This window comes from Bicyclus anynana, chromosome 13 (genome assembly GCF_947172395.1).
Source record: "Bicyclus anynana chromosome 13, ilBicAnyn1.1, whole genome shotgun sequence".
Lineage (NCBI taxonomy): Eukaryota > Metazoa > Arthropoda > Insecta > Lepidoptera > Nymphalidae > Bicyclus > Bicyclus anynana.
Window position 1 is genome coordinate 14,366,883 of NC_069095.1, and position 21,264 is coordinate 14,388,146.

Here is a 21,264-nt window from a genome sequence, read left to right on the forward strand (position 1 = left end):
ACTTATCAATGATATCTACTTAAGATATCATTGATGAATGTAAATATGCTGATTACAATTTTTTAAATACGCCTTTAATGCAAAAGTTTGCGTAATAATAATCATCATTTGTATTTCACTATTTCAATCGAAAGTTCATAGTTTTTATTATTATTATTACGCATGCACTTCAGGCATTATTGATGGTCCTAAGCCCAATAAAGTACGAAAGGAATATCGGTACTCAGCTCAAAAGTGACGACCTTTAATTATTATAAAAATAATAGGTATCAAACAAAAATAAAATAAACGCACAAAGGTCAACGGCCCTCGGCGCGGGCGCTCGCTAACCTACCTACCAGCTGATTTTGTAGTTGCCTATTACCTAGTACAGCGATAGGGTGACCCTCAAATTCTGTTTAAACGTAAATAACTTTAGCTAACGATAACTTTGTTATTTTTGAGTTAAAAAAAAAAAGAAAAAATACGTGTTCATTAAATTTTGTTTATGTACAAAATATAAAAATATCCGTACTTGAAAAAATTTCTTCCTGTATTATACTCGTAAAAGCGTAGGTGAGTCTGACTGTCTGTCTGTTACTTTTTACGGCTAAATCTCTGCACGGACTTGGATAATATTTAGTATAGAGATGAAGTGCACCTTGTACCATAACCTTGTACATATTATGTATTCTGTGGCAGAACCTATGCTACTTTCTATCACAGAAAAGTCTTCGTAGTCACAATAACTAAATATTTAGTAATTATATTATTATGGAGTTCACCGGTGGACGTGCATCTTTACAGAACTATTATATTTAATGCATTCTACTTTACTTAATAAAATTCTAAAATGCAGCAAATCATAATAAATAAGTATCAGGAGTAAATAAAACAAGAGTACGATTTTGTACGATTTTCCCGCAAAACCTTCCCTACAATTGATGAAATCAGTGGATACGATAGTAGGCAGTACAGTATATTGTTTAATTGCAGTTTCCTGTACTGGCGCGTGTGCTGCTACGTGTGCACCCGTCCGCCGAAGCAAAGTCGCCGACACACCAGGTCACAAGTTGCAGTTGAATTCATGCAGTAGTTTCCGAGTGATGCACTTTATAAAATTGCTTGTTTTTAACTTACTCGTGTTTTATAATAGATACGTAAGCTATTAGTATGATAATGTCATGAAAAAATCGGATATTCTTAATAAATCAGACAACAAAATTGATACAAATCATTTATTAACTCCATATACTCGATGCAAAAGGGGTTATGGTATAACAGAACAATGCACCAACAAACTCCTGGCAACATGCAGAATCGTAATCTGCATGCTTTTCTGATTTCAAAATTGTAAAAAGAATGCGGTCCTCGAATTATGGACACTAAATATCACACAGCGCTTGTTCTATAATAGACTTTGACATTTATTTATTTCTCTTTACGAGATACGTCGTTCGGTCGCATGTTAGGCCTACAGTACGTATATGGACTTTGTGTACGTCACAGGCGCTCGCACCGCGCGGGCTCCGTGCGGCGCCGCCGGCCGCTGGAGCGCTCCTACTCCGACAACGACTTCAGGTGCGAGCTGCATGTGTGTAGTGTATTGTAGTGTGCATTTTGTGTACGTCACAGGCGCTCGCATTGCTTCAATACTCATCATCAGTATCATCATTATCATTATCATCGTCATCATCGTCATCAGGACGAATGAACTACCTACAGGGCAAGGGCGTTGATGAAAACTGAAATGGGTGTGGATTTCCATCCTACGCCCAACAAGTTAACCCTTTTGCATCTTTGATTGCATCATAAGTTACCATCAGGTGAGATTGCTGTCAAGGGCTAACTTGTAAAGAATAAATAAAACAATCGATTCATACTAAATTGTAAATGTAGTGTTGTATGTAGTAGTGATACTGATCACGCGCAGGTACCGCGACAGCGGGTACAACAGCGCGCGCGCTCGCCGCGCCCGCCCCGCGCCCGCCTACGCGCCCGCGCCCGCCTCCGTCTCCGCCTCTGCGCCTGGGCCCGCTCGCACTCGCTCGCACCCGCCGGCCTATGCCAGGCCATACGCACCAGGTCTACAACCTCTTAATAAAAAAATCTTTAGTCTTTTTGAAAGACGAGAAGTACTCGTAAATGTAGTCAAGGAATCGAGAAAGTACCTACCGCCATTTGTTTATCCACTATCAGGCAGCATTGATGTATTTCATTAATGGTGATAAGATTTCCCTTTACGAGCAGAAGTGCCTTTCACTTGTACCATCAATCACATCAATATTTGTTTTAATAAAGTGTAGTGCTCCTTGTTAAATTACAACTTACACCGTACTGCTATTGAGGTTCTAAGTAACAAAGATATATAAAAAGATACAGTTCGTACATAATTATTTTACTTATTGGAAATCCATAAAATTTGTATTATTTTCAGGTTGGAGAGAATACGAAGAAGACCGCTCCCCTGCTAGAAATGACGACAGAGATCCGTACGAAGACGACGAAGGTAATATTGGTTTTGATAACTTTCTCGTCGTTTGCTACAGAACGGAGCACGATCAGTTAACATGAGGTTTCGTTTACAGAAGACTTTCCCAAAATATCTCTGCCGCTGCAAGACTTACAGGCTGCGCTGAGAGATTTGGACAATTATCAACCAAGGTCATCAAAACCTGAGCTGCGAAGCAAATCACTACCGAGACCCTCAAAAACTAAACCAGAATTTGGCCCTAAACGAGATTACGAGGACGCGAGACATTTTGACATAGAGGACGACAGAGAAATGTATGAAATGCATGATTTGTTCGACGTGGACTACGCCAACTATAGAGAGCGGAAAGCTTTGGAAGAGAGAGATAAAAAGCGCAGAGAAAGAGACGACTATCGGCTTCGAGATCGCGGCTATGATCCCGAAGATGATGATTTTGAGTTCGATATACCGAGAACTAGAAGATCTGGTAACGATAGAAGGTAAGAGCATATAAGTTTCAAAATAGTTTTATATTGTGTGTATTGAGTCTACGAAGAATAAAAGACCACTAAACTAAACAATTATTATGGCTCTGGCAAATACAAAAAACCCTGACGCTTTCGTACCCTTATACGTTAAGTTTTTCGTACTCGAATTCTTGGTCAGCAGATGATTAAATGCAATGTTCATTGAATTGTAGATATGACCGCAGTCGATCGGAGTATTATGAGCGGGATTTTGAGGAGTTTCCTGGTGAGCGACGGGGGCGGGGGCGGGGCCGTCGCGCCAAGAGCGCGGTGTATGAGAGCGAGCGACGCTACGACGAGTGGGACGACGAGCGCGACGTGGAGCGCGGCCGGCGGCGGCTGCGGCGCCTGCACACCGTGGACGACACGCCGCACGCGCGAGCGCCGCAGCGATATGTGAGATATGCATGCTTGAGAGCAGTTCCCCGGTGAGCGACGGGGGCGGGGGCGGGGCCGTCGCGCCAAGAGCGCGGTGTATGAGAGCGAGCGACGCTACGACGAGTGGGACGACGAGCGCGACGTGGAGCGCGGCCGGCGGCGGCTGCGGCGCCTGCACACCGTGGACGACACGCCGCACGCGCGAGCGCCGCAGCGATATGTGAGATATGCATGCTTGAGAGCAGTTCCCCGGTGAGCGACGGGGGCGGGGGCGGGGCCGTCGCGCCAAGAGCGCGGTGTATGAGAGCGAGCGACGCTACGACGAGTGGGACGACGAGCGCGACGTGGAGCGCGGCCGGCGGCGGCTGCGGCGCCTGCACACCGTGGACGACACGCCGCACGCGCGAGCGCCGCAGCGATATGTGAGATATGCATGCTTGAGAGCAGTTCCCCGGTGAGCGACGGGGGCGGGGGCGGGGCCGTCGCGCCAAGAGCGCGGTGTATGAGAGCGAGCGACGCTACGACGAGTGGGACGACGAGCGCGACGTGGAGCGCGGCCGGCGGCGGCTGCGGCGCCTGCACACCGTGGACGACACGCCGCACGCGCGAGCGCCGCAGCGATATGTGAGACATGCATGCTTGAGAGCAGTTGTTGTAATAATTGTTATCGCCGCGTTGCAACGACTTGCGGTACGGACGGCTTCAGTGTGCTCGTGACGTTCGAGCTGTCCACATCTCTTGTTGTGTAATTCTTTATGGGTTACTTAGGATATGCGGGGAGAGTGACCTGAGTGGAAAAGGGGAGTGTTTGTATACAGTCAAAGGTACCTTTAACCCTACACACATCGTTCACAAGTGCGTGACTCCACTCAAGGTCATTCTCTGCCATTCTAGGGTCTTATTTTGGTTAAAGTTTGATTTGTTAATTAAGTTGTCCTGACAAGCGTTGTGAATCATAACCTTTGTTCGACATTAGTTTTCTTATATTTGTAATCACTTTTGAGTAATAAAACATAATTATGTATGTTTAGAACTTGATCAGATTTTTTTTTTAAATTATGCTCAGTCATTGTTAGAGTCTCTCTTCTTTTCCAACCAACCATCCAACAGTGGATCGGATATTAAGACTTTGGCACATTTTAAGCATGTCTTCATTATTATGTGCAGACTCCGTCACCAGAACGAGATGACTGGAGTGATGAGCCGCCGCCCATTCGCCGCGGCCGCTCGGCAGGTGAGCTCCGGAATATTTGTGGCATTAGTACTTATATTTTGTAAGTGTTGTCGTATATTAAATAATTGTTGTTCTTTGCAGCGTGGGGCTCCCGACAGTCTGATATTTATGCAGTACAAGGACCTGCCAAAGAAGAAGTGAGTGTTTCGCGTATTTTATGAGTAGATGAAATCTCCACTCAAAACGGATCGAAATCAATTCCAATAACCTTGACTTAAATTGAGTCTTCTTTGAATACTCAAACACGATTAGTTTTTCCAGTAATAAGAAGTATTTTATGGGATATGCAGTTGGCCCGTCTAATATTAAAAGAAAAACGATCACCTTCAATCGACTCATAGGCAAGGAATCCCTGCAATCCGCAGGGATACTTAATATTCGTCGAACTTAGGTATAGTTGTCATCAAGGCATCATGTATCTGTAATTTTGCCGGCTACCATAGCTCTAGTCCCGAATGAATTACTAGTTCTCGTTTTTGGCAATCTAGGTATTAACAGTTTCAGAAATTCAGAATGCTACACACTCGTACTTAGATAGATAAAAACATCATACTTTTTCTTATAATGATTTTGGTTCAGATAAAGCCGGTGCCGATCTGGCTGTGCGTGTTCCTGGTGGCGTCCTACATCGTGTCGGGCACGTTCCTGTTCAAGCGCTGGGAGGGCTGGGCCTACCTGGACGCCGCCTACTTCTGCTTCATCACCCTCACCACCATCGGCTTCGGGGACTTCGTGCCTGCTCAGGTTTGTATACTAAATAGCTTTATTACCTTGCATTTAAAATTATTCTGAGCTCTTACCTAGCAATACAATTAAGTTATTAGTTTTATAGACTAGTTCTAGTAGTAGTTCTAGTTGTTTAGTTACAAACTAAAATTTAATTTTATATAGGTATTTTTGTTGTAAGCACTGTGAAACCCTCCTTCAATTGCAGCCTCTGCGCTCTGTCTCTGGCTGTTCGCGACCATGTTTTTCCATAAATTCTGATAACACCGTTACTCCACTTTTTTATTATAATTTTTTATCTATCTCGTCTGCATTTTGAGCCTCGTCAGTCAGTCAGTCAGGTTACCTTCATGTCTTTTGTTCTATAACCACGATGACTAAGACATTGCAGTTTGCATTTATTTTGATCAGTTACATCATAAATTGCAGTGGCGTTGAGGATAATAATTAGTCTGTTTGCTTGATTTATCAATTTTCATCATTATGATATTTATAAACGTGGTTAGTTTTTTACGCGATGCATAGTAATTCTGCAAAGACTAAATGATATTCCGCAATAGACTTAATGACCTCATGTTTTGTTCCGAATGAAATATTGATTTGACCACCAACATTTCAGGGTCAAAGCGGTGAGGCTGCCGACGCAGTGCACTCCATCGCGCTGTGCTCCCTGTACCTGCTGTTTGGCATCGCGCTGCTGGCCATGTCCTTCAACCTGGTGCAGGAGGAGGTGCGCGCCAACGTCGCCGCCGTGGCCACGCGCCTCGGCATCATCAAGCCCAGGGACCACGCTGAGGAGTGACGGCACCGACCACCTCAAGTGCCCCCTGTACCTGCTGTAGATTGTCTCAAGAGATATTAAGATTTTACATTAAATTCACCGAAAAGTAAAAAAAAGTAATCTTTATAATACTTAATGACTACAATGATAACTATTTAATGTTCGATTAGTTTTAGTTTTAGTTTTGTAATAAACTTTACAGTATTATGTGCCAAAGTGTGAAAGTAATAAAGTGTTTGTGACGTAACATCATTTATATTTATCACTTAAATGTGATCTACATGAAGTATCGATTTAGGAAGTTGATGCATAGGAAACGACGCCCCTAACGTGGGAGTACCTGCTACCTCTTAATTGGTTTCCTAATCTGATAACATATCTGTAATGCTCTATCCTAAATTATAAATAAAGTTTAAGGTCAGAAGCATACGTATACCACCTGACGACATGCTAAATCTGTCTATAAGTTTACAAACTATATACAGCGGACCTGTACATACTTTAGCAGAGATAAATATCATGTTTATAAAGTTGTAGTAATTATGTTCTTGATCATGGTCTTGTTTAAAAGAACAGATTTACTCTCTGTATATGACTACTTATTTCGCAGAGAAGATAATATTCACTTTACAATGAAAATGGTCTTTTAGCAAGAGAGGCGTTTAATAAGTGTGTCGAAGTCTTTATCGTGTTATACAATATCTATCTCATTTCCAATATCTTAAATTGGCCCTAATAAAACAATATCTGGAGCAGTAAAAACGGCGTAAAAAGTTTAGTATGTATTTGTAGCTAAAAGTGGTCAACAGCCACAGAAAGGAACGAAATGACCGTCGACGAGAAAATAGAAGTTGAAAATGAGGAAGGGGTCAGGAAAGGGTTCGATTTGGACATGATCCTGACGACCGAGGTGGGGCAGTTCGGGCCCTATCAGATCTTCATGGTCTTTTTGGCAACGTTCCCGGTTATATTCTCCGCGCTGGCCGCTGGAGAGTACATCTTCACCACCTCTAGGATACCCACCAGGTAAACTCAACAACATATCACTATTTTTGTCCTTATTTATTGTACTTATTTCATTCTGTGCACAAAGGATCAGTTTGGCTGTCCAAATGTAAGCGAATGCAGCCAGTTTAATAAGCCACGTGGACATCATTTCTATAGCTATTAGGTTAGATGGCCAACTTTCATAATGTTTTTGGTATTTCTAGAATTTCATTAACTGAACATTAACTCATGATAGTAATTACTGTTACAGAGCTAAAATGTTCTTACTGTAAGCTCGCCAATCAGCATTGGCAGGTCTAAGCTCTAATCGATCTTTTATCTCAGGAGGGTAATCTGGCGCCTTAGATCAATAGAACAATGTCACTTTGTTGATAACGTTCTTATATTTCAACATCATAATGTAGACTAGAATTCTAGTACTAAGTTAACTCTCAGTAGATTCACTGTTGGAGATAAGTAACATAATCATGCACAAGTATAGCATAATTTTATGCAATTACAAGTCAGCTCTTTATTGAGATCTCACCTCGGATGACTGATGTTCATTATTGATGTTGCAGTATGGAAGCGAGCCTACTTGCAAGAGGTCCCAGAATACAATACGTCTTTGTCGGTAGAGTAGTAAATTGCCACAGCTAAGGCCTATCGCCAGGTCTGAACCAATTTAGAAAATATGAAATCCTAACCAATCGAGCTATGAATCGAACCCAGGTCCTTTCTAATGAGAACAACAGCACTGTCCAAAGAGTTGCATTGTTATTGTGAAATGTTATCAATGTTGGAATTTTAAAATAACGATGATTCACAAGCAATGATAATTATTTTAGACTATAGTTAGGTTACGTCCTTACAAAATCACCGCAAAAAGTGATCCGAATTTAGTTACACCACTGAGCGCACACATATACAATTTTGTCTTTCAATTTTGGCTTTTGGAAGTGTAAAAACTATATATACATATCTAAATATATAATGGAAATACATTTATGTATATATAGTTTGTACACACTTCCCGAACACAGAACTCGACGTTGTAGACGATATTTAGGTGTTATTTGTTTAAATAACGTTCGTCGTTATAATAAGCGACTAAATGCAATTAAGTCAAATTTCCACATTTGTCTGCCTCAGTTTTGATGCGCTAGTGCCCCATCTCCAGTATAAAATATCATTGTTCACAAGTACGTCAAGTGACATCATTGCTGATAAATAAAGTTCAAATCTTTGATTACAAAATAAATTAAAATTAGAAAATTGCTAATTAAAAATTAAAATCTACAAAACGGATTCGCAAGTATGTCTGTGTAAAACAAAATTTATAATATTTATTAAATTGATAGTTAATATAACGTTTTCATCGAAAGTATTAAAATTAAATAAATTACACCTCATACTTAAATGAAACCTAAAAGTAGTCCTAATTTCATTTCCAGTATTTAAAAATTTTGCAGTTTGTAGGTACCATCTAATCTATTACGACCAAAGTACTATGCGGGATGCGAACAGTTTTCTTCAATTTAATTGTAATCATATACGAGTATGTTCGAGTTCATGGAAATTTAAGAAGTCTAGTTGATCAGCTCATAAAGTATTTAAAGCAAGTATACTGCGCTGTTCGCTTTCTATTGAATACCTACTTTTGTATGTGCAAGTTGCTTACTAAACTTAAACTTACGTTAAGAACGTACAAAATATCCATGGTTATTCAAATATTTAGGAAATATTAAGATTTCAAGATATATTTCAAACTAAGTAAAATAAAGTTTAATAGTTTTTTAATTTATATTTTATTCAGAACAGACTTGCTCTTGACAACAATCATGCCTGGTGGAAAGCAATGATGAGGTCTAGGTTAGGTTAGGTTCGCTTGCTCGTTCACTCTTGCCTTGAAGGAGTACGAATCATAAGTTTTAGAAAATACAGCAAAGCCGGAAGGGCATTCTACATCTTCACTGTTCTAATCAGAGACTTTTCGATCAAGTTGACTGGACATCAACAGATTGTAGTCTGGATGGCAAAATATTTTTTAAAGAATAGATAAACGTTTAGTGGCTACTAAAATTGCGGTCCGTAACCCTATAAAGTTATCTAAAGTCTACGAGGAATTATCCTTGATAGTGGATAATTTGATGATCCGATAATTGTAATTATCTGTCGGTATGTATTTACCTATACAAGTTATCGTGTGTCGTTTTATCTTTACATCACAATTATTGTTTACCAGCGATTCCAGACTACGCCCATGTAGATAAATGTTTCGCGGCCCACGTGTTGTGAAATCACTAAAACATACGAACAATGTTATGAATTCACTAAAACATGCTCTCTATCTCTAGTCTATTTTTCTCCCACCTTATAAAATAAATTAAAATTAATAATAGTTGAATCTCTATTCATTTAGAGTAAGCCAAACCTGCATTTTTGCATACCTGCATAACCCTCTCTATATAACTAAAATATACTCCGTAGTTTTTATTAGTTATATAGAGATGTTTGTGCTTTTATTTATTTATACCTAGGAAAAAGGAGGCTTAAGCCAAGACTTTTCGAAAAGAGATCAATATTGAGCCTACTTGAAATTAATGAATTTTGAAATTCTTCAATGGCTTGGGTATAACAAATTATACTGATTATTATGATGATATAATAAAAGTACTGAGAAATTCTTTAAGTAATATTGTTAGTAGTGGGCTAAATAAAAACAAGGCTATCGTATGAATAATAATTTATGACACGGGTTTGCTTATCTGTGTATTGTTGTATTTACAAAACGTTTTACACGTGAGGGAAAATACGTAATATATTTACTTACTACAATAAAAATTTGTACACAAAATGTTTCTTTTTCCTAAACTTTCTAGTAACACACACAATTTTATACTTAGTTTTCTAATTTAAATTGTTTTTCTTGAAAAAAAAACATGGCTTACATGCTTTTTTGAAATTATTGTTTTCTGGAGGATCTCCGATATATTAAAACTTTTTGTGTTTTGTTAAACATAATCGAAGTTACAGGTTTTAGGTGAATTATTGTACTTTTACATTGACTTTGGGTAGCTGAAACATATGCCAACTAGTTAAATAATGACCTTTCAGATGTCTCATACCGGAGTGCGACGACGTAGTGCCTTCCTATGTGCCGGAATGGCTCCTCAACGCCATCCCGGGGAGCAGTCTGAGCAGCTTCGACAATTGCCGGAGGTTTGCTAACAGCAGCTCAGTGGGTAGCCCGATCCCGGGGCAGTGTCCGGCCGACTGGTTCGACAGATCCCAGGAAGTGCTGTGCGAGGACTTCGTGTACGAAAACCAACTGAGCATCGTGTATGACGTGAGTTCTCATGATAGGTGACGATATCTGCGGTAAATTTAAAAGTATCTTCTTTTATAGAGTTTGTTTATACTAGTTGTCTTTTTACCAGTTCCTACCAGCCTGGGGGTTCACTTTGATGTAAATATTGCACAATTTTAACATTCAAATAATAATAATAATCATTTAATTGCAAGAATTATTGTTCTTTACAACATTCAACTAAATTAATAGTGTGCAAATATTATACATACATTGAATAAGAAAAAATACAAACAGTCACAATTACTAAAATAAATGAAATAAAATTAAGAGAAAAAAAAAAAAATTACTATCAGTCACAAATTCAAAAAGTCACAGTAATAGGCGTTTAGACTAGATTGTTTTAAACGAAATCAATGACTTATTTATCACAAACAACTGTATAACTTTGCCTTGAATGCAATTATTTCCTGGATTGGTTTATAGTATAGTATATATATAATTAATTATTATTATCATACTAACATAGATGACGTATATTTCAGCGGTCACGGTGAAATTAAACCTCATAAACAATGAATGTAGATAACATAATCGCTTTATCAAAAAGATAGACATCGTGATCTGTATCAGGATGTTTGATATTTCTATTAACATTTATAATTATAGGATGTTCGAAAATTTTATATTAACATTTACAGTCAAAATCATTTATCCTTTTTTATTTCTGTCCATAATGATTTTCATATATAATATGCATGTTGAATTAGTTAAAATTATTATAATATCAATGATTTGATAATGTAGCCGGAAGATTCTTCTGAAAATCAGCCGGTTTGTTCTTTTATATTTAAATTATGACCATCATTATTATCATCAGATTATTTGACCTCCAGCTGTCGGAGATAGATTTCTAACACGTTCTTTCGTGTTTGCATTTCAGTTTGGGTTGGCGTGCGATGAGTGGAAGCGCTCCCAGATCGGCTCCATCCGCACCATCGGCACGCTGCTGGTGCTGCCCATCACCGGCTACATCAGCGACCGCTGGGGGCGGCGCATCGCGCTCATCATCAACGCCTTCAACACCGGCTGGCTGGGCCTCGTGCGCTCCTTCGTGCACTCCTACGACTGGTTCCTCATCACCGAGGTCATCGAGTCCACCATCGGCGCCGGCGCCTTCTCCTCGTGCTACATCTTAGGTGACCTCATCATCATTGTGTACTGAACGTAAACTGTACTGTGCTGCGTACGCAACGTAAGCTGCCGTTTGTAGCAACTTGTAAACGGTTTATGTTCAGTCATTGCTGTGCCAGATGTTGTTACGCCACTGTTAATAAAATAACGTTCAAAAAATATTAATAGAAATGTGTGCCCTCCGTGCAGGTGAGATTGCCAGTTGGGGACTCCAACCAGTAAAAGCCTTCCCTTGTAACCTATAATTCCCCCCGGTGACGCCGCTGGGGTTCCATAAGGAGCCTACGGCACTTACACAATGGGAAAAAAAAGCCTATAATTATATTATATATAAAAAAAAATCAAGTTCCTACTTCTAAAAACTATTACAGGATAGCGCACAAAAAAGAAAACAATTAAGATATGAACAAAAGGTGTACAAAAAAACAATAGCACTACTTTAGTAGTATTGATTGTCTGTCTGTTTGTATCGTTATAGAAACAAAAACTGCTCGACGGATTTTAACGAAACTTGGTACAATTATTCTCCATACTCCTGGGCAGGTTGTGGTATACTTTTCATCACTACAGGAGCAGAGCAGTGCAGGGAAATGTTGGTTAAACGGGAGAAGTTACTCCGTTTTTACAGCGAAACTACTGTAAGGGCTGAATTAAAGAGGTCTAAGGGCGGGCGAAGTCGCGGGCGTCCGATAGTAAATTATAAATGTATTTAATTTCAGTGACTGAGTTGGTCGGTCCCAAATACCGTGTCATCGTTGGAACCACGATGTCGACGATGTTCGCCGTAGGACAGGTGATACTCGGACTGATCGCATGGGCCGTGCCCGCCTGGCGCCCCCTCACGCAGATCCTCTACGCACCGCAACTGCTCATCATCTTCTACTTCTGGATCATGTCTGAATCCGTCCGCTGGCTCATGAGCAAAGGTCGCTACGATGAGTCAGAAGTTATCCTCAGAAAGGCGGCTAGAATGAACAAAAGAATGTTGTCAGAGAAGTCGTTACAAGCACTCCGTGCGACCGCAGAAGCTGAGAAGTTGAAAGAGAAGCCTAATGAAGCTTGGTTGGCGATTCAAGTGATCCGATCTCGTCGTATACTGTTGCGATGCATCGTCTCTCCGATATGGTGGATCACCAACACCCTGGTTTACTACGGCATGTCCATCAACGCAGTGAATTTATCAGGCAACCGCTACCTGAACTACGTGTACGTGGCGCTGGTGGAAATCCCCGGGTACTGGACGGCCATCTTGTTGTTGGACCGGGTCGGCAGGAAGCCGGTGCTGGTCGCCGGGTACTGGTTGTGTGCGGGATGTCAGTTCGCTTTTGCATTCATACCGAGTGGTACGTAAATGTGATTCAAAGCATTTATTTCCTTGTTTTTTGTAAAAGTATTTTGACAAGTATTTTGTTTGATGACGACTACCCAGGTCATCAAACAAAATAACATCAACGCGATTCCATCAAGCATTGTTTGAAAGCTTCGCCTGTTAGGAATTTTCACCTAACGCTTAGAATTGTATACATTGTTTTCCATTTTCCGACATATTAAGTGTGTAACAGCTTAATATTATTTATGAATCATTATCAGATGGGATGTTTCTACAGGAAACTGAAAGTAAATGTAAAGAAAGAAGGAAAGTTTATTCATTTTTTAGTGTCACAAACAGTACATCCTATCTTAGATATTATATGACTGTCTCTGACACCAAACGGAAAGGGGTTACAGCCTGTAATGTCTGCATTGCAGGTTACTACGGCTTGTCCCTGACATTCTACCTGATCGGCAAGTACGCCATAGCCGTGGTCATGACGTCAGTGTACATCTACACCGCGGAGCTGTACCCCACCAAGTACCGGCACAGCCTGTTCGCCTTCTCGTCGATGTTGGGTCGGCTCGGCTCCATCACTGCGCCTCTCACGCCGGCATTAGTAAGTTTACAGCTACTCTAACTACTCCCATCAAAACAACTAACTTCTACTAACATTTTAAAAGTAATAGTAATATATTTACTAATAATTGATATCATTAATGATAAAATTTTATAGTGTCTTAAGAATTAAACATGGTTGCATTTCTTTAAAGGATTTCTCCTCCAAATAGGTTTTATGAAAGGTTTCAATGATATTCCAATGACCTAATAATCCTAAATCCTTAGAATACTGGGATTGAATCCGGTAATTGTAGAGCTTTGGCTTAATAATTACGTTTAAGGATGAATGAAGTTTAAATTTTTATATTTTAAATAAACTAATACCACAACAAAAATGTCGATTCCTGCATTTAACAATAACGAGATCATTTACTCAAGTTCATTTAAAACTATTTCAGGCTTTAACGGTTTGGGAGAGCTTTCCGTCAGTGCTGTTCGGTTCCTTCGCGCTGCTGTCCGGCGCGCTGATCTTCCTCACCCCGGAGACCCTGGGCACCAAGCTGCCCGACACCATAGCAGAGGCTGAGCAGCTCGGCGTTCAGAAACGAAAGTGATCTCACGCATAAATATAATTATTAGATCTTAAACTTACGTGTTGCTTTTTTTTACCTTTTTCTCATAATTTTGCCTTTTAAATTGTTTCAAGTCGTGAAATAACTTGGTGATATTGATCAAATTTGCATGCAAAAATTTGTTTTAAATCGCTTTAAAATATATTTTCTTAGTAATATAATGATATGAGGTTCAAGAGTTGCTAATTAAATGGTTCTTAAAGGTAACACAAAATACCGTTTGGGAGAAAAATAAATGTAAGGCGAGGGTGAAAGGAAATGTTGGCAGGGAAAGGCCAAAGCGATCCTTCCTCGAGCAAATCTTCGACATTCTATTATAAATTCAATCTGAACCTGACCTGACCAGACCAGACCTGATGACCTGATCATTCAATTTATCTGATGATAAATTGAATGATCAGGTCAAGAGTACATCAGGCCGACGAACTCGTATGAAATGATCGATGTAAATAGAACAATTAGGGGATATAGGCAAGGGTCGCCAGTGGACGGATGTGGTCTCGCTGGTGGAGCTAAGCTCGATGATGTTTACAATGCTAAAATGTACAATGTACATGTAATAAACGCAAACGCATACAATCATGATCTCAGGTTTATTCACATTGCGTTTTTCAAATTATCTACATTTTGTTATACTCCCTCGTATGTTCCGACAATATTTAGTGCGTGGTGTATACCTAAATAAAGTATTTTACATGATTGTATGTTTTTTTGATGAACATTGAGATAAAAGTATACAGATTAAATATTTTATCGACGATATTGATTTATTACACATATCTAAATTATTAATATTTATGGAAATACTGTTAATACGAAATTATAGATAACAACACATATGCCGAAATGTTTAGGTAAAGGTTGAAACCAGTTTAGAGTAGTAAAGCGAGCCAAGCACGGCGGTACTCCTCCAGCCATGGCGTCCACAGAGAAAATCGAACACGGCGTTGAAGATGAGGCGAAGAAACCTGTGAACTTGGACACAATTCTCGTCTCTGAGATTGGTCAGTTCGGCTGGTTCCAGCTTCGAATTCTCGCTCTGGCTGTGTCGATGGCCATATTCGCCGCGTGGGCCGCCGCCGAGTTCAACTTCACCACCGCGCGGATACCCACCAGGTAATTAGTACTACTTGCTCCAAATGAAATAACTTGCATCGATTTTACCTGTAAACTAAAAATTAAAATACCAATAAAAGTAAAATAAATATAAAGCTAAGTTCTCATCTAGTATTTTTTTTATTACAAAGTTGGTGAATAACGTTTCTTCCTTTCTAGATGCCTCATCCCCGAGTGCGAGAGCGAGGAGTCGTTCGAGTTCCGAGCTCCGTGGCTGCTGAACGCCATCCCGCCGGCCGGCAGCTCCTTCGACCAGTGCCGCCGCTACCGGAACGTGTCGTCCGTCCCGCCCGCGCCCGCCCGGGACACGCGGGACACGTGTCCCGCGCACTGGTTCAACCCGGACAGCGACAAGGAGTGCGAGGTGCATCTGTATGAGAACACTGACACCGTCGTCCACACCGTAAGTCATATCGATAATGGTTTTCAGTTTCTTAAAGGGTTGTGTGTGTCTTTTACTGTACGACTAAACCGCCGAGATGATATGTGGTACTATTTCTGAGATAATAATGGTCCTTGGAGCTGAACAAATTTTCATTTCAGATAATGCCCGGTTTTTCAGTTAGAATTATCGTCATATTATTCTTGATAAGTGCGACTATCGGACAATATTTGTCCGATAGTCGCAGTTTTAATTATATTTGTCTTCATTGTTTCTTTTTATTGAAAAAAATACAGTAAGAAGCTTATGCTAACTTATTTTATCAGCTATTACAAATCATGCCCACGTGGAATGGTGGCAATAGTGCTGCCTGCATTTTCGCTTTGAACAGCCAGGCTGTCTCTCTCTCTCAGCTCTTCTGTCGTCAGTCGAGGCAAATAGCCGCAGTGAAATAATTCAAATGTGTTAAATTTCATTCCAATCCATTAAATTGTACATGAAATTCGTTCCACCGCGTGCAGTTCGGGCTGGCGTGCGACGAGTGGCGCCGCACGCTCATCGGCTCCATCCGCACGCTGGGCACGCTGGTGGCGCTGCCCATCACCGGCTACATCAGCGACCGCTGGGGGCGCCGCACCGCGCTCAGCATCAACGGCTTCACCACCGCCTGGATGGGCATCGTGCGCTACTGGGCCGACACCTACGTCGGCTTCCTCATCTCGGAGGTCGTGGAGTCCATGTTCTCTGGCGGATTCTCTTGCGCGTACATTATTTGTAAGTTTATGTACATTTGTTTTGTATTCTTCCTTAAAATTAAAAATACGAGGGTTCTTAACACGCCTTGGTCCATAAAGTAAATCAATTTTAGAAGTTTTAAATTGACTCGAAACGGGAATTTTGTTTTAAACAACTGCATTATGAACTGTTTATAAAATCGTCGAAAATACTCATGAAATTTAATACATATTTTTTTTTATTTTCATAGTGATGGAGCTGATGGGTCCGAAGTATCGAGTGGCAGCCGGCGCATCTCTGAACACGTCGTTCTCAGTGGGGCTGGTGCTGCTGGGCTTCATCGCGTGGGGCGTGCCCGACTGGCGCAACCTCACCCTGGCGCTCTACATTCCGCAGCTGCTCACCTTCGGCTACTTCTTCCTCATGGCCGAGTCCGTGCGCTGGTACATGAGCAAGGGCCGCTTCGAAGACGCGGAGAGAGTTCTCAAGAGCGCGGCCAAGAGCAACAACAAAGAGCTTTCGGAGAAATCTTTGGTGTTGCTCAGAGAGCACGCTCTAGAAGAAGAGAGGAAGAAGGCGGATGAGCTGGCTCGTAAAGAGACCGAGCCGTGGCTGGTGGTGCTGGTGTTCCGCCACAAGAGGATCCTGGTGCGCTGCATGGTGTCGCCCGTGTGGTGGATCACCACCACCTTCATCTACTACGGCATGTCCATCAACGCGGTGAACATGTCCGGCAACCGGTACCTGAACTACGTGGCGGTGTCGGCGGTGGAGATCCCGGGCTACTGGGCCGCCGTGGTGCTGATGGCCAGGATCGGCAGGAAGCCGGTGCTGTTCTGCGCCTTCTGGGTCTGCTGCGCTTGCCAGATCGGCTACATCTTTATACCTAGTGGTAAGCTCCTGATTCATAATGTTTCTCTCAAATATAGCTTTAAAGCTTTCAGTTGCAAATAAAAGTCTACTAGATTTTGCACGCTGCGGTCGCGTAATTTTTAAAATATAACTTAAGTGACTGATATAGCAACGCAGAGCCGAAATAACGCTATCGAAAATTGGGTACGGGTTCCTTTTTGGGGACCCAAAGTCGCAATAATTGAATGGATTTGATTCGATTTACCACAGGTACGATAGTAGGCGTAAGGAAAAGTTAGAGAGATAGACCTAAAAAGTCCTTGACTTTTGGAGGATTACAAATTATGATATTTACTGTATTGAGTCAATAATTTTATGAGCAGTGCTAAACATCCCGGAACTTCAGCGAGCAGTATTATGGTGTAGTTCCGGGGTACATGGCGATGTACAAGATTCGGTACAAATGATAACATTGTAAACATCGATAGACGATACTGACATAATCTTTATTTTTGAACCGCATCGTTATCATTCTGTTGGCTGTCACAAACAGTTGAATAATGCTGGCACGCGGATAATTGTAGTTTATGTATTACTTTGTATTTAAATATATGGCTTTGATAGGAATCAATTGGACATTTGTTGGGATTAATAGTAATATCTGCTTGTCTTAGCGTTACGTTGCAATAAATGTTTTGACTACACGTGTAAGCTACCGTGCCGCAATTACCTGCTATTCATTATTGTTATCAACGAATCGGTTTTTCCTTTTAAACTGATAAAGACGATTATTATTTTTTTTTTAAACGCAATACAAATCAGGAACTCAAAACAATTACTGTAATCTTATATCTATATTTTGTTGTCTTTGTCCTAATAATAATAATCAGTACATACTAAGTAAATATGCTATAACATTTACAGATTTTTAGAGAAAATACGCAAGCGCGAACAAACTCCGTCGTCTCTGTTTATAATTATTGTTAATAAACTCATCTCATGAATTTTCAGAATCAAAAATCGTTTATTTGCAAGAAACATTACATTTAATCATACAAAGACGTTCATATCTAATACGTAACAAAGTTTGGCCATTAATAGATACCTATACAAATATTTAATTACAATTTAAATTGAAATTATAAAAATTAAAATTGAATGATATTAAATTTAAATTAAATTAAATAGAAACATAATTATAACTAGCACGATATGATCATAAAAGGGTCTTCACTCAGCTCTTGTTATGTTTCAAATTTCAAAATCTATAAAAATTTTTATCGCAATTAGACGAAAACACATAAACTTTTGATCTCCCTACATTATTTTTGATAATGTTATACCGTTTTAAATAAACTGTAATACTAAAAGCAAGAAGTTTTGGACCCAGTACTGTCAATAATTTTTTGAAGGATCGGGAAAGTACTCGTCTATGAAGTAGTAACATTTATTTTCTTTAAGTGTAAGTTTGCTCATGTCCTGTCTGCCGGGTGTTGTCGGAAGTTGTTATAAATTTTTGGAGCCATATGCAAGATACTTTTGTTAAATTACGCAGATGAATGCTTTGCATAATAAATTTACTTGGTCTTCTTGGATTAATGATTAGAAAATATGAAAAGATTTTCATTTGATTTAAAGCTTCTAAAATATAATCAGAGTAGGAGCTTAGCCAATATAAATCATCATCTTCATAGTTCAAGTGTTCCTTAAGTGTATGCTAATGGTAGATTGCTGACTACATATGTCCTCTCTCAGACCAGTACGCCGCGTCGCTGACGCTGTACCTGATAGGCAAGTTCAGCATCGCCATGGTGATGACGTCCATCTACGTGTACACGTCGGAGCTGTACCCGACCAAGTACCGCCACAGCCTGTTCGCCTTCTCCTCCATGATCGGCAGGATCGGCTCCATCGTCGCGCCGCTCACTCCTGCTTTTGTAAGTAACTTTTAACTTTCAAGTGTCTCCATAATTTCGAGAATGCAAATATATCTCTATATATTGAGAATTACAAAGACAATGCTGTAGTAGTGTTCATGAAAGTCGTTAGTCCCAGTCATTATCATTACTATCTGATAGTGGACGTTAACGAATGCCCGCCCACCAACCTCCATAGGAGCAGCGTGGTAGGTATTAGCTCCATATCTCCTCTTCAACAACAAGGAAAGCTTGGCCTGTCGTGGGCCGTTAGAATAGGCTGATGATAAAATAATAATTAGTGTTTGTACTCACCCCACCCCCTGTCCAGGGCGCGGCGGTGTGGGACGACCTGCCGTTCGCGCTGTTCGCCGGGTTCGCCTTCGTGTCGGGCCTGCTGGTGCTGGTCACGCCGGAGACGCTGGGCACCAAGCTGCCCGACACCATGGAGGAGGCCTCCGCCCTCGGCCTCAAGAAGAACGACCCCTGACACTCTGTCACTTGTATGTTAGCTACACAGCAAGAGATTGACAAGTGCCTTCGACTTTTGCTAGTATAGCAGCGGCGTGCTCAGCAAATAAGAGTATGCACTATAAGGTATACTCTTATCAATTCTGCAATATCGAAACTGAGGAAATCTCATCATAAATTGTAATTGTCTTTTAAACGTAAGCGATAATCTGCTTTACAAAAAGCTCTTGAATTTGATACCCATATTGCAATATTAGAAAAAAAAAAAAATTCACCTCGAGTCTATAGCGTCTCACAGTCGTCTTGTTATTTTTTTTTAGTTTCACCTATCTAAGAACACTTGGGTTATTGAGACAAATCTAACGATATCCTAATTACGTAAATCCGTTCAGTGGTTTGGAAGATATGAGGTAATAAAGAATATTACTTACATACATACATACATATATACATACAAACATACATACAAGATACGCGCGAAAAACATAACCCTTCTTGCAGTCGGATAAAAACTATTTATACATAAGTAAATAATGGAATTAAAGACAAAATTCTTCATGTGTGCGCATAATTTTGTAGCCGGACCACTTTTTGCGGTGATTTTGTAGGGACGTAACCGATCTATAGTATACAATTATCATTGTTATAAATAATACTATTGCATTGCTTGATTCAACAGAGAGATTATATCGATAATTAGGTATGAGTTTATCTCAATTATTTTTTTCACCTGTCACATTGTTGTCTATTGTCTGTTATTCATGTAAGATATCATTTTCAGTCACAGTATATCAATGACTGACGTCATTCGCTTCATACTCATACAGCAAAAACATATGTATGATGTGCCAAACAGGATACAGGTATAGAACGTCGTTAGTCCGGGATCCGTAGATCATTTTTTACAACTGACTACTATCAAGTTAATTTTTCGTGAGTAGCTTCATCATGAAAAAACTATCAACTTTTTTATTTACGGAAATTCTTGATACTGGTAGCTAGTTAGTAACCACTTTTAATAACCTCGTTATTGATACAAGTTGGAAGGAGGGTAGTTTATCAAAAGTTTTACTACTAACCAGATGTACTTACCAGATGTTTTATTTTACAGTTGATTAATTAATAGTTATACAACGTAACAGCCACAATGTCCTACAAATTGCGTAGTATATTATCTCGTTCCAACGCTCAGAAGTTTTCATTTCCTGGTAACTCAGTGAGCTACCAGAATCAAGAAATTTCGTAAATAAAAAAGTAGATCGTCTCATTGAGATGAAGCTACTCACGAAAAATTGACTTGATATTAATAAGTTGCATAAAATGTTCTACGGATCCCTGGCTACATTTCTTACAATGAAATAAAAAATAGGTACAAAAAGTTGCAAGTAACGCCACTAAGCTTTTGAATGTAAAGAAATGAACTTATCAGCCATCACTGATACGCTATGATCGATCGCTGCTAATTGCCCTACTAGTAAGTATTAGTAAGTTATGAATGTATTAGATATCAACATCGAACTGCGCTACGTCAACTTTTACCTCTGATCTTTTGCTTTAATCTGTTTTATTGCTAGATAATGATATTTAATTAGAAATGATTGTAACGTTAATTGCGTATTTAGAATGTAATTATTATTAAAACTTGTACAAAGTATCTATACATGGAGTATGAACTATCCGTAAACGTATAATATTTAA

General features: G+C 40.0%; 3 protein-coding genes across 3 annotated transcripts in view; all 3 read left to right on the plus strand.

Moving 5' to 3' along the window:
• LOC112044115 (uncharacterized) overlaps window positions 1–6,339 on the plus strand; it is a 31,772-nt gene extending 25,433 nt beyond the window's left edge. Inside the window, exons 6-15 of the mRNA XM_052884989.1 lie at window positions 976–1,044; window positions 1,489–1,560; window positions 1,913–2,064; window positions 2,417–2,488; window positions 2,568–2,952; window positions 3,153–3,375; window positions 4,525–4,591; window positions 4,673–4,728; window positions 5,171–5,335; window positions 5,937–6,339. Coding sequence (XP_052740949.1) covers window positions 976–1,044; window positions 1,489–1,560; window positions 1,913–2,064; window positions 2,417–2,488; window positions 2,568–2,952; window positions 3,153–3,375; window positions 4,525–4,591; window positions 4,673–4,728; window positions 5,171–5,335; window positions 5,937–6,119 — 1,444 coding nt within the window. The 3' untranslated portion in view covers window positions 6,120–6,339. The remainder of the gene's footprint in view (window positions 1–975; window positions 1,045–1,488; window positions 1,561–1,912; window positions 2,065–2,416; window positions 2,489–2,567; window positions 2,953–3,152; window positions 3,376–4,524; window positions 4,592–4,672; window positions 4,729–5,170; window positions 5,336–5,936) is intronic.
• Window positions 6,340–6,924: 585 nt separating this feature from the next.
• Window positions 6,925–14,102, plus strand: LOC112044146 (organic cation transporter protein-like). Its single transcript, XM_024079889.2, has 6 exons — window positions 6,925–7,124; window positions 10,203–10,434; window positions 11,339–11,594; window positions 12,309–12,932; window positions 13,339–13,520; window positions 13,921–14,102. Exons 1-6 carry the CDS (start codon window positions 6,925–6,927, stop codon window positions 14,074–14,076), a joined length of 1,650 nt encoding a protein of 549 aa, XP_023935657.2. The 3' UTR covers window positions 14,077–14,102.
• A 908-nt stretch (window positions 14,103–15,010) lies between these two features.
• Window positions 15,011–19,591, plus strand: LOC112044169 (organic cation transporter protein-like). The gene is made up of 6 exons (XM_024079921.2): window positions 15,011–15,210; window positions 15,370–15,613; window positions 16,114–16,366; window positions 16,578–17,219; window positions 18,935–19,116; window positions 19,427–19,591. Exons 1-6 carry the CDS (start codon window positions 15,011–15,013, stop codon window positions 19,583–19,585), a joined length of 1,680 nt encoding a protein of 559 aa, XP_023935689.2. The 3' UTR covers window positions 19,586–19,591.
• The last annotated feature ends 1,673 nt before the right edge of the window (window positions 19,592–21,264 follow it).

Excerpts from the sequence above, each read along its gene's own strand:
- LOC112044169 (XM_024079921.2), top strand. The coding sequence starts at position 15,011 with ATGGCGTCCACAGAGAAAATCGAACACGGCGTTGAAGATGAGGCGAAG. Across the intron at positions 16,367-16,577 it reads CTCTTGCGCGTACATTATTT|TGATGGAGCTGATGGGTCCG; the intron begins GTAAGTTTATGT and ends TTATTTTCATAG. Across the intron at positions 17,220-18,934 it reads CTACATCTTTATACCTAGTG|ACCAGTACGCCGCGTCGCTG; the intron begins GTAAGCTCCTGA and ends GTCCTCTCTCAG.
- LOC112044146 (XM_024079889.2), top strand. The coding sequence starts at position 6,925 with ATGACCGTCGACGAGAAAATAGAAGTTGAAAATGAGGAAGGGGTCAGG. Across the intron at positions 12,933-13,338 it reads TTTTGCATTCATACCGAGTG|GTTACTACGGCTTGTCCCTG; the intron begins GTACGTAAATGT and ends TCTGCATTGCAG. Across the intron at positions 13,521-13,920 it reads CGCCTCTCACGCCGGCATTA|GCTTTAACGGTTTGGGAGAG; the intron begins GTAAGTTTACAG and ends AAACTATTTCAG.